The 17875-nt window shown below is 38.1% G+C and overlaps 1 protein-coding gene across 2 annotated transcripts in view; it reads right to left on the minus strand.

Moving 5' to 3' along the window:
- Window positions 1-13507, minus strand: part of LOC109820167 (WD repeat-containing protein 44-like) — a 23180-nt gene extending 9673 nt beyond the window's left edge. For both annotated transcript variants that reach the window (XM_020386269.1, XM_020386276.1), the window contains exons 1-6: window positions 12358-13507; window positions 2936-3026; window positions 2687-2844; window positions 2514-2565; window positions 2346-2428; window positions 2095-2188 (exon numbers count right to left, since the gene is read on the minus strand). In XM_020386269.1, coding sequence (XP_020241858.1) covers window positions 2095-2188; window positions 2346-2428; window positions 2514-2565; window positions 2687-2844; window positions 2936-3026; window positions 12358-13491 — 1612 coding nt within the window. In that variant the 5' untranslated portion in view covers window positions 13492-13507. The remainder of the gene's footprint in view (window positions 1-2094; window positions 2189-2345; window positions 2429-2513; window positions 2566-2686; window positions 2845-2935; window positions 3027-12357) is intronic.

Consider the following 17875-nt stretch of genomic DNA (forward strand, 5'->3'; position numbering starts at 1 on the left):
GGCCGGTGACGACTAACGGCCGACAAGTGGTTGGTGGTGGGGAGCGGCAACGGGCGAGAGTAAGGTTTAATTGGTTGGGTGTGTATCATATGCTAACTTTTAAAATGGTGTTTTGAAAACACGTTTGAAAAATAAACACCATGGTATGGTGTTTTTAAAAAAAAAACACTTTGGTTACCAAACACACTCCTAAGTTGCATGGAAACGGGTACGGGTACCCGTACGGGTGCGGGTACGGGTACGGGACACGGCAAAACTGTAAAATGTAGGGTACGGGGACACGACTACATATATATATTGAATTAATACTGTACATAAGATAAAAATTTCCCCCTTCATGTGTCATTAGAATTAAAATTCCAATCACATTTTTGAGTTTCTTTTATTATATTGATTATTGTGAATTATAAACTACACATTTTTTTTACTAGATATCTAAACGACCCATTAACTACATAGTTTTAAACTTGGGTATGGACTGAAACGAATCCGACCCGTATCTCATTAGTTTCAAATGACGGATGTGAAGTGTAAGCTCTACGTCCAGGAAGTCTTTGACAAGTGTTTTAAATTAACACATATATCATATAATTGAGTACATGTTGTAATAAATGCATGCATATATTCAAGAAGTGTCCATGAAGTTTGTTGCGAATCCCATACCCGCTAATGTACTCGGTAGCATAGCAATTCCAGATTAGGGGAAATAGAGTATGGCTCAAACATGAACAGTTTTCATAATGGATTTGCACGAGGCAGGTGAAAAGAATAAAATAACTTGTGCGGAAAGTGGTCAAGGAAACCAGAAAACCAGGAGTGTGCCTGTTACTCAAAGCAGGTGCAGGTAACAAATAAACAGTAACTGGCATGGAAAATGAGAAACAGGACAGCTGTTCACTATCAGCATATGGTCCTTTTTCCTTTAGGTGCTCATTTTTTCAAGGCTTTTAGCTTAATATTGTTATTAGGCAGCCGTCATACTGGCAAGAACTGATTGATTACATAATCGTTTGGGCACATAACAGATTAAAAGTTGTTCCTATTACTCTGTTGACCTTGAGCACTGCAGAAGGACATGGTCTAAGTGTTATGCATACCTTCTGGATAGAATTGTCACATGGGACTGGGAGTTCTTCTTTGTAAAACCTACAGTAGGATAAAGGCTAAGAGGATATGAAAGGCATTATGGATTAATGTTTACAAGGTTTAGCTTAGGACCACACTACCCATTGTGCCTGATTTTATATTGCTATCATGCATGACTTTGAAAGTGAATATACTATTGAAGAATGTATTTACCTGAACAACTTCCGCTTTTCACATTGCACAATTAGCAATAACCATGTGCATCGTGCTTATTTTATTTTACTCATTCATACATAGAAGACAGGAACAAGATCATCAACTTTACTTGTGTTCTTAAAGGTGTAATTGCATAAAACTCTAAATAGCAAGATGAAAAATAATAATATGTAAAGAAGAGATCCTTTTTAGCAGACTATCCCTGACATTTAAATAAAACTACATAACGGTCGCAACATTAAATCATTAGACCTTAATTAGTACTAAATTGTTTTAAATCTGTGACATTAAAAACTTTAGTTCTTTGATGATGATAGCCAGAGCCATGATTGCAGAACTAACCTAGTTGCACAAGGATCACGTTATTCTTAACTCATGATTGCCACAAAAATTAAGACCGGTTAGGTTAAGGAGCATAATCCCGAAAAGCGAACAAAACAATGCACCATATATTTCAATTCAACCAACCTGACATCAAATGCCCATATCGTGCCCCCAAATTTCTTGCCGAAAGTACCTGTGCATATAGAGATCCTTCCCTAATTCATATAATAAAAATGTCCCTCCAACCCACAGAAGAAAGAAAACAGAAAGCAACGCTAACCCAAAAAAAGTGAAGGAAAAAAAATAATCTGTTTCACTTTTTAATTACTCAAGTTCCACTCATACCAGAAACATATGCTATTAGTTTGTCTTTATAACATGCACATCCATAAATTTGTGGACAATCACCAAAGTGAAAAAGAGGAAACATCACATAACAAAAAAAACAGATATTTATGTGCGCTTTACCTTTAAACTTGTGTACTAGCTCAGCACCATCAACCACCCGAATTCTGGAATCTGCAGATGTGATGAGGACTTCGGACAAACTACCAGGAGCAAACTGTTCAACGAAACTCATCAGCAATATAACGATATTCAGTTACATACAAGTTCTATGCTTCTAACAGCTGAGAATTTTCATATGTGAAGAAAAAAAATGACCTGAGGAAAGATAATTCTATATAGTAAAGAACTGGTTGAATCTCAGTTGAAAATACCTGGAAGCCGGTTATTTTCTTATGACTGGACTTTTTTTTCTTGTTTTGCAAGTCAATTTGACTTTTCTGATGGAGCTTATTATCTGGGTAAGAAATAAAATTTTCAGTTTCTAGATTATAGAGTAAAATCATATGAGAGAGAGAGAGAGAGGAGAGATGGTCTCATACCAGATGTGTCATAAAGATGACAACTTCCCTTATGTGAACCCACTAGTGCGCCCTAGGAAAAAATAGAAAAAAAAGTGAAAAATAGGGATAATAGAACTCAACAAAATACACTCTCAAACTTGTAACAGTTGCAAAGTAAAGGCTGAAAATCATCACTAAATCAAACATAACACCTGTCCGTCTGGTGTATAACAAGCAGCTGTAACCATTTCATGAAGATCATTCCAGTCCACAATTTGTCGATCTGGGATACTCCAGATGCGGACCTTTTCATCCAGGGATCCACTAATGAAGTATCTATCATCAACTGGATTGAATTGGATGCATGTTACTGCATCAGAATAGGGCATCATTTATACTGTATCTCAGAAACAAGCTAACAGAGAGAGGAATGAATTTCAGACAGAATAGATAATAATTACCATAGTCACTGTGTGAGAAAGTTTTCAAGCAAGAATTGCTAGACATGTGCCACAGCCTAACTGTTTTGTCCATTGAAGATGAAAGCAAATACTGTAATACAATACCATGTTTATTAGAATGCATCTTGGTAGATATACAGATATGCACAGTTGCAATTACATACCCCAAAAACTTGTTTCACATGAAGTATGCAAAGTAAAAGCAATAACTAATAACGAACATATTGCAGTGGGCAAAAAAGGGATCGCATTATGAAAGGTCATAGATTCAAGGCCAGGCTACAACCTTTGCTCAAAGAAAGGCATTTAGCTTCTGGAATTACAGATTATTCATTCATGAATCAGAAGGACACAAAAACCATCAAGTGAGAAAGACCACCTAACTAATTGCTCTTAATTTTAATTTCTTCGCTATAATCCTGAAGCTCATGTGAGGCTCACCTACACAACATACAAACATGAACTATATTTACAAATGTGAATTTTTGAAACCCAAGAAAGCAAGAACAACAATTGTTCTTAAATGTTTTTCTTTTCTAATGGGTAGTAGCATTTGAGTTTATCCTACAGTAGAGTGTGACATGTTGGTTCGGCTTGAATTGAGCCTATCTCAAGATTGCAAGGAGAAATACACTAATTAAAAAGTTCTTTCACAAAGATGCATGATGTGATTACCATAGCATGCACTTGTGGGTAGGTAGACAAGAGAGGTTGAAAACAAGCAAATAGGTACAGATCCAAGTTAAGATCTCATAACAGGAACAAATCAATGCTACTAGAGCTGAAGGTGCACAGAATTCTAAAAAATACTGCTGATATGATGTCTGCAGGTAATATGACTTGAGTGTTAGCAGTTGAGCGTGTGTCTCATTCAGTCTAATCCAGCTCTATAGAATCATAGGTCTCTGGTGAGTTCGATTGAAGAAAATGCCAGCTCTCTGATATTGTTTTCGTGCAATGATTTTTTCCACAAGAACGACAAGACTTTGTCTCAAACTTCTATAATTGGCAACATGAACTGTTTTCTTCCATTTAGCACTGTTAAAGATCATCTTCTCAATTAAATTAAAACCATTTCCTTTCTCTTCTAATGGTTACATATTGGTTGAAGAATGTTCATATGCATCGGCTCTACCAGGTGGGGATTTGCAATTATATGATGCAAATATGTCTCAAACATCCAGTCAAGAGGTTGACCTTCTAGCCTCCTAGTTGGTATGAATCAAACAACGGGGACCCACACGTGGGTTGGGTGTGGAAAAAGCCAAATCACAAAAGTCAATTAGCTTGAACCTGACTTGAACTCGACCCCACACATTCCAGTCCTACTTGGTAGAAGTTGTGAAGACACATAAGGAAATCATGATATAACTTAAACAAGAACATGTTTCTCCCAGAAAACCAAAATAAAGGAAGAGGGTCTTAAAAAATATTCCATCAATAATGGTTATGTCAGGATTGCTATTTCTCAACTATAGAATTCATGTGTAGCACTTCCTGGGAACCTTTGTGCTCGTGCTCATACTTCGTAAGGAGGTCAAAGCCAGGTTGTGAAATGCAACCACTGGAAACACTAGAATATGGAGAGAGAAAAAATTTCTAGTAAACCATGGTTCATGGCCACACAATTAATCTGGTACTGACAAGATTGCATCATTTCCTTGACTTCCTTCCGAGTAATAGAAATAGTGATGGCATTTTCGCCTATGTGTTTACTGTACAATTTACACTATATTTGGGAGTTTACTAATGGAGGGAAAGGGAAAAGAAGAGGAGATAATAGGGAATGAGAAGTGAAAGAAAGGGAAGAGGTGTATTTGAGAGTTTGATAAAGGGAATGGAGGGGAATCATTCATTAGCCGCCAGATTCATACCATAATGTTTCAAAATTTTCACCTCCATTACGCCCCAATTTCGGGGGAAATCAAATCATATTGATTGGAAGTTTAGTGAGGTGAATTTGTCACCTCCCTACACTTCCATTTCCTTTAAAAAGAACTCCCAAACAAGGTGAACCTTTTTGCTTCCTTTCCCCACTCCTCCATTCACCCTCAGTAGGTAATAAATAAATAGTAGAATAGAAGAGAAATTAGCCAACAAAATAAACTCCTAGTATGAGTTCCCTATTTTGTCCTGGTACAAAAATTAATACAAAGTACAAGAGTACAGGTTCATGTTAGTAACCAAAACTATTGCTACAATAGATATATACTTCAACATCCGCATAGCATCTATCTACACTATGGTAAATAATGTATAATACAAGTGGAAAATTTTTACCCTATTTGTTTACCATTTACCATATACATATAGTAACACAATAATAATAATAGGAAAAATTGTGTCAGGGCCCCAAAAGCAGAAACTTCATGTGTTGCAGCCCCTTCAACATCCCCCCATGTGGATCAGCCCCTTAAAATATGACATTTTATGCTGCAGCCTATTTTTAGCAATTATTACATGTCAACTAAGCTAAATCCCCAAAATGTCATTATCCCCTCTCCTCAATCCCTCAAACCCAGCGCTCTCTCATCTCCTCTTTCTCTCTCTCTCCCCTCTCTAAAACCAAGGGCTTTCTCAAGCTCATCCCTCGCCCTCCTCGCCGTCGTTGCTTCCGCCCAGGCCCTCAAGCCTCCCCTAGAGTTCGCTGCCGCCTCCCCTCCTCTCCTCCGCCCGACCTCGTCGCTGTAGCTCGTCGCCGCTCCTCGCCTCGCCCTCGACTACGCCGGAGTTCGTCGCTACCGCTCTCCGCCTCGCCTTCGAGTTCACCGTCAACGTTGTCTACAGTCCCAGCCCGATTCGACTGCTCGTCGACTTCAAGGACCTGATCGTCACTGTCATCCGCAGAGTTTTCAAGGAGTACGGCAGTCAGCGCGCGCCGCATCGCGGTGCTCGACGGCCACCCCGAAGCTAGCGATGAAGGTTTGAAGCTGTCAAGGACATTCAAGAAGCAGAAACCCAAGGATCGATTCAGATTGTTGATTAGCAAGTCGTTTAGTTTGATAAGCATTGCTACGCAGTGAGATTTTGGAGGTGTTTAGATATTGTTTCTTGTGTCGTTGTGCATTTTTTGGTGATGATGTGAACATGTATTTACATGTGATTTAATTTTAATAAATAGTATTCAATTTTATGTCCATTTTTGTGATATCCTGATTTTCGTGACTCACATTTTCACGTCGAAAATTTTCAATAAAGGACCCTACATATTTGTTAGTTAATAGTGTGAAAAATAGAACTAGAACTAACATGCGGTGAGTTAAAACTAACACGCGGTGAGTTAGGACTAACACAAGAGCCCAAGAACCATGAATTAGAATTAGAACTAACACGCGGTAAGTTAAACTAACACGCATTGAGTTAGAACTAACACGCGATGAGTTAGAACTAACACAAGAGCCCAAGAACCATGAATTAGAACTAGAACTAGCACGCGGTGAGTTAGAACTAACACGCGGTGAGTTAGGACTGACAGTGACACAAGAGCCCAAGAGCCATAAATTAGAATTAGAACTAACACGCGGTGAGCTAGGACTAACACAAGAGCCTAAGAGTCATGAATTAGAACTAGAACTAACACGCGATCAGTTAGAACTAACACGCGGTGAGTTAGGACTAACACGCGGTGAGTTAGAACTAACACAATAAAGGTTGTTACTTGGCATAATTTTTGCAATTCACTGGAATTTTAGTGGTATCACTTCCAATCTCGCCAGCATTTCAACATGTTTACAACGACACTAACTTAGTTTGATTCAAAGTTTATCAAAGAAGTTCTATTCTTTTAAAATGCTTGCTGACGGTTGCGCAACAAAAGCTCAAATGGATAATACTCTTCCAATATGCAAGCATTGATTAAAGTTGTGAGCAGGACCAAACACTGCTCAATGTCATCTAACTGCTAAGATTCACTGGACTTTGATTCTTGCTCATTCCTGTTACCTTTCACCACGTGTTAGTTTTAACTCACCGCGTGTTAGTTCTAGTTCTAATTCATGGTTTTTGGGCTCTTGTGTTAGTCCTAACTCACTACGTGTTAGTTCTAACTCACCGTGTGTTAATTCTAGTTCTAATTCATGACTCTTAGGCTCTTGTGTTAATCCTAACTCACCGCATGTTAGTTCTAACTCACCGCGTGTTAGTTCTAGTTCTCCACAACCTGAAGTCCAAAAAATAAAAATAAAAATGTTTTCAGCTTATTTTCTTCTCTTTCAATTTGAATGAAATTATGTTTGTTTTACTCACTTGATCCACATTAGTTTCTTTTATTTGGTAATCATGCACAGCAAACTCAATGCAGTAGTAGACTTTGGAGCTGTCCTGTTTGAACTAAGTGATGAACTCAAGCTGGGAAGAGAAAGCAATGCAGGAGCTATGAAGAGGCTGCTCATTCAAAACTATGAAGCCCTCAATATAGTCTATTTTCTCTAGCATTGATATCAACAACTCTTGATCTCTAGTTGACATGCAGTCAAATCGGGCCGGGACTGCCGACAACGTTGACGGCGAACTCGAGGGTGAGGCGGAGAGCGACAGCGACGAACTCCGGCGTAGTTGAGGGCGAGGCGGGGAGCGGCGGCGAGCTACGGCGACGAGGTCGGACGGAGGAGAGGAGTGGAGGCGGCAACGAACTCGAGGGAAGGCTTGGGGGCCTGGGTGGAGGCGACGACGGCGAGGAGGGCGAAGGTCAGGGCGACGAGCTTAAAAAAGCCCTTGGTTTTAGAGAGAGGAGATGAGAGAGCGTTGGGTTTGAGGAGAGGGGATAAGGATATTTTAGGGATTTTAGCTTAGTTGGCATGTAATAATTGATAAAAAGAAGCTACAGCGTAAAATGTCACATTTTAAGGGGCTAAATCACATGGGGGAAAGTTGAAGGGGCTGCAGTACATGAAGTTTCTGCTTTTGAGGCCCCGACACAATTTTTCCATAATAATAATAATAATAATATAGTACTAATTTTCCAGTACATCTATAATGGTAAATGGTAAATAATCAGGGTAAAATTTTTTACTTTTAGACTCTCTTTTTGTATAAATTGGGTAGGAAAACATAAGTGCCTCCAAGAACTAAGCATCAATGACCAAGTGATGGTGAGGGTTCGACTGAACGATTTTGAATTGAGAAGTTGTATGCTCACCCTACATGTTCTTACGAAGTGATTAGAAAGATTTAACTCCAATGCATACCAAATTGGACATTCCTTAGGAACTAAGAATTAATCTAGTTTTTGATGTGGAGGATCTAACCCCATAACAAGTCAGTTTTCAACGTGGAGGATCTGAACCCATAACAAGTCTTTCCTAGCATTATCCCAAATTCTTTACAATTGGCATCATATTTCAGCAGAATGGCTATTCTAAATCTATTGTATTTACAACAAACATCATCCCGACATTAGATGATCAAGGAAACCTAGAAAATGAAATTATTTTTGACAACAAACAAAGGCTGCCAGAGGTTTTTTGTATGTTGGCATGGCCGATCGGATTCAAACTGTATTTAGATACTTGTTTTCGGTTTTATTTATCAGAGATGAAGTTTCAAGCTGCGCTCAGAGTTGATATGGATCAAAGACTTCAAAAGGGTCTAAAAGAAAAGAGGGTTTGATTTAGTCTTGATTAAGTCATTTAATTTTTGTGAGTCATGGAAGTTCAGTTTAGTTGACTCATGTTTGGTATTCGTCAATTTATTTTATTTGTATTAGTTTATATTAATTGCGCTCGAGTCAATTTGATTTACTCTGTGGATACTATATGTTTAAGGACTTTGGAGGCATAAAATTCTTTCGTATTTTAGATTTGAGGATTAGAGACTAATGAAACACTTTTATGAGATTTCAATTAATGCACAAGAATTGTTTACGGTGTCAACCTTAATCTTGTCTACCTTCTCGCTCACATTGTTCATGTCTTTATCTTGATGAACGTGACTCTCCTCAGCCTGAAAAAAGATCCCCAACCTTTATCTCTTTCTGTTGACTGCAGCTAGGCCAATCCCAACATGGCTTTTGCTCCCACCCCTATCCCCCCCTAAGAGAACTTGCTTCATCCTTTGTTCTCCGCACCATAGATGATAGACCCTTTTTTGCTCTAATTATCCTAAACTTTCTCCGTACAGGACTGCTACAAGCACTTTTTGTTTCTCCAGAACCCTCACATATTTTTTTTCTTCAAATGTCAACGGCCCACAACCCCCTCTGACCTTAGCCAAGACCAGACAGAACCCCTATTCTAGAAATATTAAGAGCATGTTTGGCAACTTTGGATTATGATCCACTTGGATTATCGTTCACAGATGGATTATAATTCATAGTTTTTGGTAAACTTAGTGGAAATGACTAAAAAGAACATGGCTTATAATCCACCAAATAGGGCATTACTTGGAATTTTGTGAAATGATGAGGGGTATGTCTTTTACTTGGTCAAACATCGTGGCTTATAATCAACCAAAAAATAAGCGGGGTTATACGCCAAAATAAGCACTTGTCAAACATCTCAAAGTGGCTTATAAGTCACTTGGACCATTTGCCAAACATGCTCTAAAGCAACTGAGACTAACCTAGGTTACTTGGACACGACGTTTGGGGTGTCGTGTCCGTGTCGGACACGAATTCATGAACACATGGTTCAAAGCAAAATCTGATTTCCCCAATACTTATAGTTATATGTTAGACACGGATTAATGGACACAGGTGGTTCAAAGCAAAATCCGATTTTCCCATTACTTATACGTAGGGGTGCTAAACCGTATCCGTATCCGAGAAAATATCTGTAACTGCATCTGTTAGGATACGGATATGGTTACTCAAATCTATAACCGATAGGATATAGTTACGGATATAGTTTTATAATGAAATATCTGTACCCGTATCCGAAATATCCGAATACATATTAGTTATACTCTTACGATAGTTTCAATTCTTAGATTATGGATTTATGGTAATTTTGATAATCAAGATGTCTAATCTTAACTTTTCAGTTACAATTAACATATTAACAAACTCTTTTGTATCACATGAACTATGTTTTTCTCATTACTATCTAGTTTTCTCATATCTGTTTTGTATCTGCATGCATATTCGCTTATATATCTGCATATATATCCGTAACCGTATCCAATTTTAACGGATATGGTTATGATTGTTCCTTATTGAGGTTTATCCATATCGAAGATGGGTAAGCGAATATGGATATGGTAAGCATTATATTCGAGCTATATCCGGATCGAATGCACCCCTACTTACACGCTATCAAGGTTTTAAATGTCGGCCAACATGTCCAACATGTCGGCCGACATATCGATTTGAGGGCTTGACCGACACGACATGGACGTTTTTAACTCGTATGTCGGTTTTCAGGGCCAAATCGGAAATATCAGGGTCATATCGGCCATATCGGCCTATTTTTTAGCTTTAAAAAATCGGGCGATATGGTACTTTTTTTAATGTCTGTTTTTTGTTATCGGGTTTGGATTTAGTGATAAAAAAATACTACGGTCACACTCCCCATCACACCATGAGACACAACCCCCCTCATAGCTACAGTGCACGGGCCCACTTTAGATTTTTTTTTAAAATCTAAAGTGGGCCCGTGCACTGTAGCTGTGAGGGGGTTGTGTCCCATGGTGTGGTGGGCAGTGTGACCGTAGTGTCTCTAGTGATAAATACCCAAACTCGTTTGACCCGTTCTCATGTTTAAGGATTTCTTATGAACCCGATAGAAAGAATTTATGAACCCAAATCCATATATTATTTACTTTTTTATATGTTTAGTCTATAGAATTTATAAAATATGCTTATATTGAATTTATGAATGCTTAAATTACATTTAGGACATGATATTATACATATGCGCCTACCCGATATGGTAATCCGATATTTAGTCAATGTCCCTCGATATATCCCCAATTTTCGCTATGCGACATGGATTTCAGCCATCCGACATGAACCCGACATCCGACATTTAAAACCTTGTACGTTATACTAGTTTCTTTAGTAATATCGGGTTTAAAACCAATCGGTTTTTTGAACCTGAAAACTAACACTCATTACTTAAATATTTGAGAAACACCCACTGTATTATCCTATGTGATCAAGACTAAACTTTTGTTATTAAACATTATTCTTAGTTTTATTTAACTTGATTCTTAATTGTTATAGATAATAGAAAGAAACATACAGATGTTATTGTATTTTAATTTAATATTTGATCTGATGTAAATTTTACACACACATAGCCATGTCCCCATATCCTACATTTTACAAATATCCCGTATATGTATCCATGTCCGTGTCCGCACCCGTGTCACTGCTACTAGAGACCAACACTATACAACCCACAAAATTTACGAACAACCCCTAAAAGTTTCCAAACAGTCATTAAAACTTTTCTACTCCTAGAATCAGCCCTAAAACATCCAGAATCAGCCCAAAAAAATGACCCTACAGTTGAAATTGAGTTTCCCTGTCTAAAAGCAAATTTCCAGCAAGTATGTCAAAGAAACCATTAATATAACGCTCATAGCATTGGAAAACAATAACAACGCGTGCTGTTAGGTATAACCTTCATTAATTAATTGATTTATGTTACTGAAACTTGAAGTAGATATGTCTCTATGTAAATTCTCTACACATTTGTTAGATTGCTCACAGTTGCCTATGTTTCTTACATGTTAAACATCATAGCTTATAAATTTGCATACTTCTTAGATCGACTTTTAAGAGTTTATTAAGAGCATTCACATAGTTCAGAGATTTTAGATGCCTTGTCTGGTTAGTGTAAGAAATTGAAACTTCATTTGTGTGCTTGCTTGATATCTAGTGTACCTGCAGAACTTCGATAAATTTAACAATGTCCGTCCTTATGAAATTTCATCTTAAACATGTCTAGTAAGTCCATCCATAACTAAGGCAGAACACATAATGGCTTAAAGCTATTTCTTGATGTAAATAGTTGTCTCTCCTCCACTGGTTCTCACCCTGATTATATATATAGCACATAATCCTTAATCACATCAATATACATAGTAGATTTTTTAAAACTCACAACATTATCTCTCTCCAGACAACCACAAGTTTTTCTATATCAACAAAAAGCGTACCCATATCATCTCTCTTCTTCCTATATCTCGCTACCAATCATCTTAAATACATAAATAGGTTCCTTAGTTGTTAAAAACAACGTACGCACTTCATATGTGCTTCATTATTTTCTCTCGTCACAATGTCTTTTCTGCTTCATCATATGTATAAAGAAAAGGGTAACCGGTGTAATAAGCTGCTTGATATGGCTGCTTGATATGGTTTCAATACCAAAAAGGTTTTATGAAGGTAAGCAACATTTTAAATGGATTTAGCATTTTACTAGCAACTATATAGTCAAAGCCAGAACTACAAACAAGAAACCTATAAAAGGGAGAAATACCTCTGATTTGGACCATGATAGATCGAGAACATCAGCAAGATGCCCATTAAAAGAGCAAATCGGTTTCTCCCCAAGTGCAAATAACTGGTCAGGTACAACCAATTGATCAGAGCTCACTGACTTCCGGCTATGCGACAACCTTGCTCTTCTCTTTTTCTCCCAATGGCTCCCCTTGATACAAGTTAAGGCCAATGCCGACTCCGGTGATTCATTTCTACTCACGTTAAAAAAAGGGCTACAAGACCCAGTCTCCCCTCTCCCTATCTCAATTACCAAATCCCCTTTCTTCTTGACCTCCGAAACTTGCCAAACATGAATAACACAATCTTCCCCAGCACTCGCTAAATATTTTCCATCCAAGCTGAACTTAATGGTCCAAATTGACCCAGTATGAGCTTGAATCTCTTGAGTCATGTGAAGACCAGCGAATTCCTTGAAAGATTTGCCATACTGTCGGACCCTAATCCTCTGATGAAGTGAATGTGACCCCCCATCTTGACTATCATCCGTCGCCAAGCTCAACCTCATTCCTCGTTTCTCCAAGCTAGTATCCTTCTCATCTCTCACCCGTCGATCTCGATAGTGACCCCCAGCAACCACATTTCCAGCAATGTTCTTTATACTCCTTAGCCATCCCCCTTTCTTCTTCCACCTCAATCCCACATTTGCCCCAGGGCCCGCCCTCAAGCCACCATTTTCATTACTGGAACCACCATTGCTACTAGAATCCTCGACATTCTGCCGTCTCATCAGTTCTTGAACGATAGGAGATCGACCAACGCACATCTCAAACTCTTCCACGGTCAACTGCCGCCCCAATCCTATCTCTCTGGGTTTATTCCACATCCCGTCCTCTTTCACGACGAACTCCTCGCCGCTATCAAGGTTCTTAATGGTACAACTCAGGTCAACGTCACCGTTAAAGTTACCATGACTGTTACCATCAGATTCCTCATAAGATTTCGAAACTGCACCAGGCTCAAGAATATGCACATTATTCAGATCTACCGAGAAACTGGATCTCGATTGAGGAACAGATCTCGCATCCTCGAAGTCCGCGCTCCAGTTTCCCTCGGATCTCGACCGGATCGACGATTTCCGGCGAGCGAGCGCGGGATCGCCGATGAGCCCCATCTGCTGCAGCCCGTCGTCGTCGGAGCAGGACGTCGACGAGCACGACGATGACAAGATCCTATCCAAAGATTCGTAGAACTCATCATCCTTCGCCTCCTGAGAATTCCACATCCTAACAGAAAGAGAGAGAGAGAGAGAGAGAGAGAGAGAGAGAGAGAGAGAGGGAGTTACAGTTCGATGCGATGCGATGCGATGTTGATCTTCTTATCTTCTGTTATGCTCACCGCCGATCACCGCGGTTATTGTTGGATTAAGTCCACCGGGGTGAGTTAATAAGTGGAGGTTCCGTTTGGGTTTCCAACGGGGGGTTATGTTTTATTGTTGTTATTACCGAAAATGACTTGGACCAATTAAGAAATTAGGATAATTAATCTACTTCTTATAAACTAAAAGAGAACAACAAAAAAGATCTGATGAATAGTAAAATAACTGCCTCTATCGCTAATTCTAATCAGCCTATCCCAACCCACGTTCTCCTTGAAAATAAATCTTCGCTTCTTTCTTTAACCGTACACTTTCTTCAAAATCCCCACGTTCTCTCTCTTCCTCTCTCAATATTTCTTCAATATTTCTTTTCTCTCTTCATTCTCTCCTTTGTCTGAATCCCAACTGATCGATTGATCGATCGATGCTGATCGCGTTGGGGACTTTGATTCCGACGAGTTCGAGGGTTTTCGATCCAGAATCGTACGGAGGAGAAGAGCTACCATCGCTGGAGATCGATGAGAAGGAACGTCATGGTTCTAGCCGATGGGAACTTCACTGAGTTCATCGAGAAGAATCGGCACGTGATGGTGGAGTTCTACGCTCCTTGGTGCGGTCACTGCCAGGCTTTGGCGCCTGAGTACGCTGCAGTGGCGACGGAGCTCAAGGATGAGGACGTGGCTCTGGCGAAGGTGGACGCGATGGAGTAGAACGACTTTGGTTTTCGTTGTGGATGGGGTTCACAAGCCTTATCCAGGCCACATGACTAAGTGAGGACCTCAGATCTCATCTTTTTATTTCTCGATCTACTTCAGCCTGTGATTTCTATTGTTCAGTTTGAAGTTTTTTGTCACTACTTTTTGCAAATTGTCTCTTGATATTGACTCTATGTGTTGGCCAGTAAGTAGGGAATTTATACTTTGTAGTAGCAGTACTACGGCTTCAGGGTATCTTTCTTACTTGATAAAAATATTAAGTGCATAAACTAATAGAACTAAATCTTAATGCAGGAGCTGGGCATCTAGCCTTCGATAAAGAAACACAAATTTGGACACATAAGATCATTTGTATTTGTGTAAGGTAAAATCAATTTCCCTTGGGAATTGTAATATACATGTTAAATTTTACTGTGTTTTGTTGTACTAATAAGCAAATAAAGACTTTAATGTTGACTATTTAATCACAAATTTACACATCAGGCTTTGTTTTGTTACTACGTATAACTCATGTTAATGAATGTTATTGTTAGAAAAACAAACATAATGATATTTGTACAAATCAAGTACATTTTCTTTATAATTGTCATTACTATTTTCATGTTGTGTATATAAATTTAAATTGAGTGTTATTGAATTATTTACTATGTCAATTCTTATAGTTATAATGACAACTCAAAAATGAAAGTTCTTGATATTTGGGCCCATCTTTAACATCGACAATTTAAAATCTATCACATTCTGACAAAGGAAATGGATGAAGTTAAATTGAAGATAACACTTGAAATAGTTTGTGAAATCTGATATTATTTTACTTCATCATACCAAAGAGTAAATTTAAGATGGAGGAGTTCACAGTAGATCAATAAAATAATAGCTTGATACCCAAATAACGGGGGCCAAACAACTACGCAAACAGGTAGTACACATGGTACGTATGATTTATTTAAGATCTATTTTAGTGTTGTTAAGAAATTCATATGTTTTAGACTTGCACTCTAACTATAATCTAATTTAATAGCACAACGTGATCCTGAAAAAATCTTATCTTTACGATAATTAAAACGAAAGTTAAGAAATTGTGAATTATATAGATTGGATTATGGATTGCATCAACTGAAATATGCATGCTTCGAGAAATCTAATGAGTCTGATTTACCCGATGGCTATAGGATGAAAATGTATAAGAGCAAGAGAATAAAAGAAAGCATCAGCAACATAAACGTTGACAGTACATGTGACAGAACTAGCCCAATAATAAAAAGGTATGAATCTTCTTTATTCATTTTTTTGAATTAGCATTTGTTATATCATGTTGTTATTATGCTTTTAATGAAGAAATTGTTGACAATTGCAGCTTATCACAATGATATACAGAACTTTGACAAACCAACTATCATTTGTAAGTATTGTCACAATACAATGTGGTATGAAGAAGGCGCAGAGAAATCTTGGAATCCAAAGAAACCTTCTTTTTCTATATGTTGCAAGAGGGGAGGATTGAAGTTTCCTCTTCTTAAAGAGTCTCCAACATTTCTGAAAGACTTTATATCTAAAGCATAATACTTTATTTTATTAACATGTTAAGTAGTTGAAGAAAATCTTTTGGAAACCGTGCTTTGCACGGGTCTAAATACTAGTTAAGATAATGCAAGGAGGAGGAGTGGCTGATTACCGAGTAACCGACAGAAGCTGGGAGGGGATTACTATAATAATGTCGGGGTCCACTTTGAGGCTGTTTGTTTCACTAGCGGGCAAGAATACGATTAGGAATCCGGTTTTTTTATGGATTCCTACTTATTCAATAAAAAATTTTGAGACAAGTTTGTAGTTTTATGGAATCCCTTTTTTTTTGCATTCTATGTTTGTTTCATTACATGAAAAAATAGAATCCAATTTTTATAGAAACCCTCCAATTCCTAATATCTAGTTTGGTTCAGAATGAAATTTTTTTGGGATCAATATTGTAGCAACAGCTAGTTCAATATTCAAAACAAAAACACTGTAGCAACGGCTAGCTCAATATTCAAATCCAAAACACTGTAGCAACGACTAGTTCCACAAGCTCAAAAATCCGACAGCAATAACCTACAGCAAATCCGAAACACAAGCTCAAAAATCCGACAGCAATAAACCCGAAGGCAAGGAGCTACACAAGCTCCACCTAACAACCAAAAACCTATAGCAAAGGGGCAACAAATTAGCTTCATCTGTCATCAATAGCAAAGGTGTAACATTAAGAACTCATTAGTCATGCCTATCCATACTTACTTGCATCGAAAGTTAAAAAGTACCAATTCGTTAATTACATGACGTCATAGCGTTCATAATAAGAAGTATTGCAACATTAATAGTTTGCAAATAACAAAACGATATATGCGCAACAACATATACGCATGCACAACAAAATGCTCCATCAACATGTAATCCAAACCGAACAAATTAGTTAACAGACCAACATTGGCCGTTAATCAGGTTGGTAATGTACCTCTGCTGACCTTCCTTGCCTTTTATGAAAAACCTTCTAGCTTCACGTTCATTGTTATATAAGTGATCTAAAATCCTATCCAGAAATTCCTCAGAATATTTATTCCTATGTTCCTTCAACGCTTCAGCCAACTACTCAGTCCAATGAACAATGTGTTGATTTCTCATTGACTGAGACATTGACTCAACAAAGGCATATAACATTTCCTCTTCACGATTTGATTTTTTAGGTTTTTGTTAGAGGATGAATTCATGTTGTCTTTACTCTTAGACTTATATCTAGGCAGTTATTTTTGGTTACAAGCATCAGATTATGGTGTAGTCTCACTCTCCTCTGGAATCTCACTATCATCATTAGGAATAGGTATGGACCTACTAGACCCAATGTTAGCATACACAGGCCTAACAAATTCACCATTAGCTTGGTCATCACTCATGATCACTTGTAAATTTTTGAAGTGAGGGAGGGGTTTGTTTGTGTACGCTTTGAACTTAGATTTGGATTTGTCCTGTAATAACAAATAATTATAAGTTGTGAACCAAATGTATTTATTACTAATGATAATGTAGATGTTGAATGTTATACCTGAGATCATGATTTCAACATTTCGTCATCCAGTGTAATCATTTTATTTATTTCATCCCACCCAGCTCCACTTATATCAAGGCAAGCCTTCATGTCATTGAATTTGTTTCCCAAGCATCTCAAGTGGTTAATGACATGTATATGAGTGAAATCAGTCCTGAATTGCATATTGATTTTTATCGCTGCCACTTTATAAGCTTCTGCCATGAAGTTCTTGTCTGGCTTTAGCCCATCTAATGCTAATTCTGCAAGATAAGGAATGAGCACGTCATCGTGCTCTAGAAGCCAAAACTTATTAGCCACACCTCTTGAGTTCAACTTTGGCCCCAAGCCCGTTTTCTTATGAGCTTTTTTTTTCTTCCTTTTTTTATTGGTGAAGTGTGCTCCTCAC

This window comes from Asparagus officinalis, chromosome 1 (genome assembly GCF_001876935.1).
Source record: "Asparagus officinalis chromosome 1, Aspof.V1, whole genome shotgun sequence".
NCBI lineage: Eukaryota > Viridiplantae > Streptophyta > Magnoliopsida > Asparagales > Asparagaceae > Asparagus > Asparagus officinalis.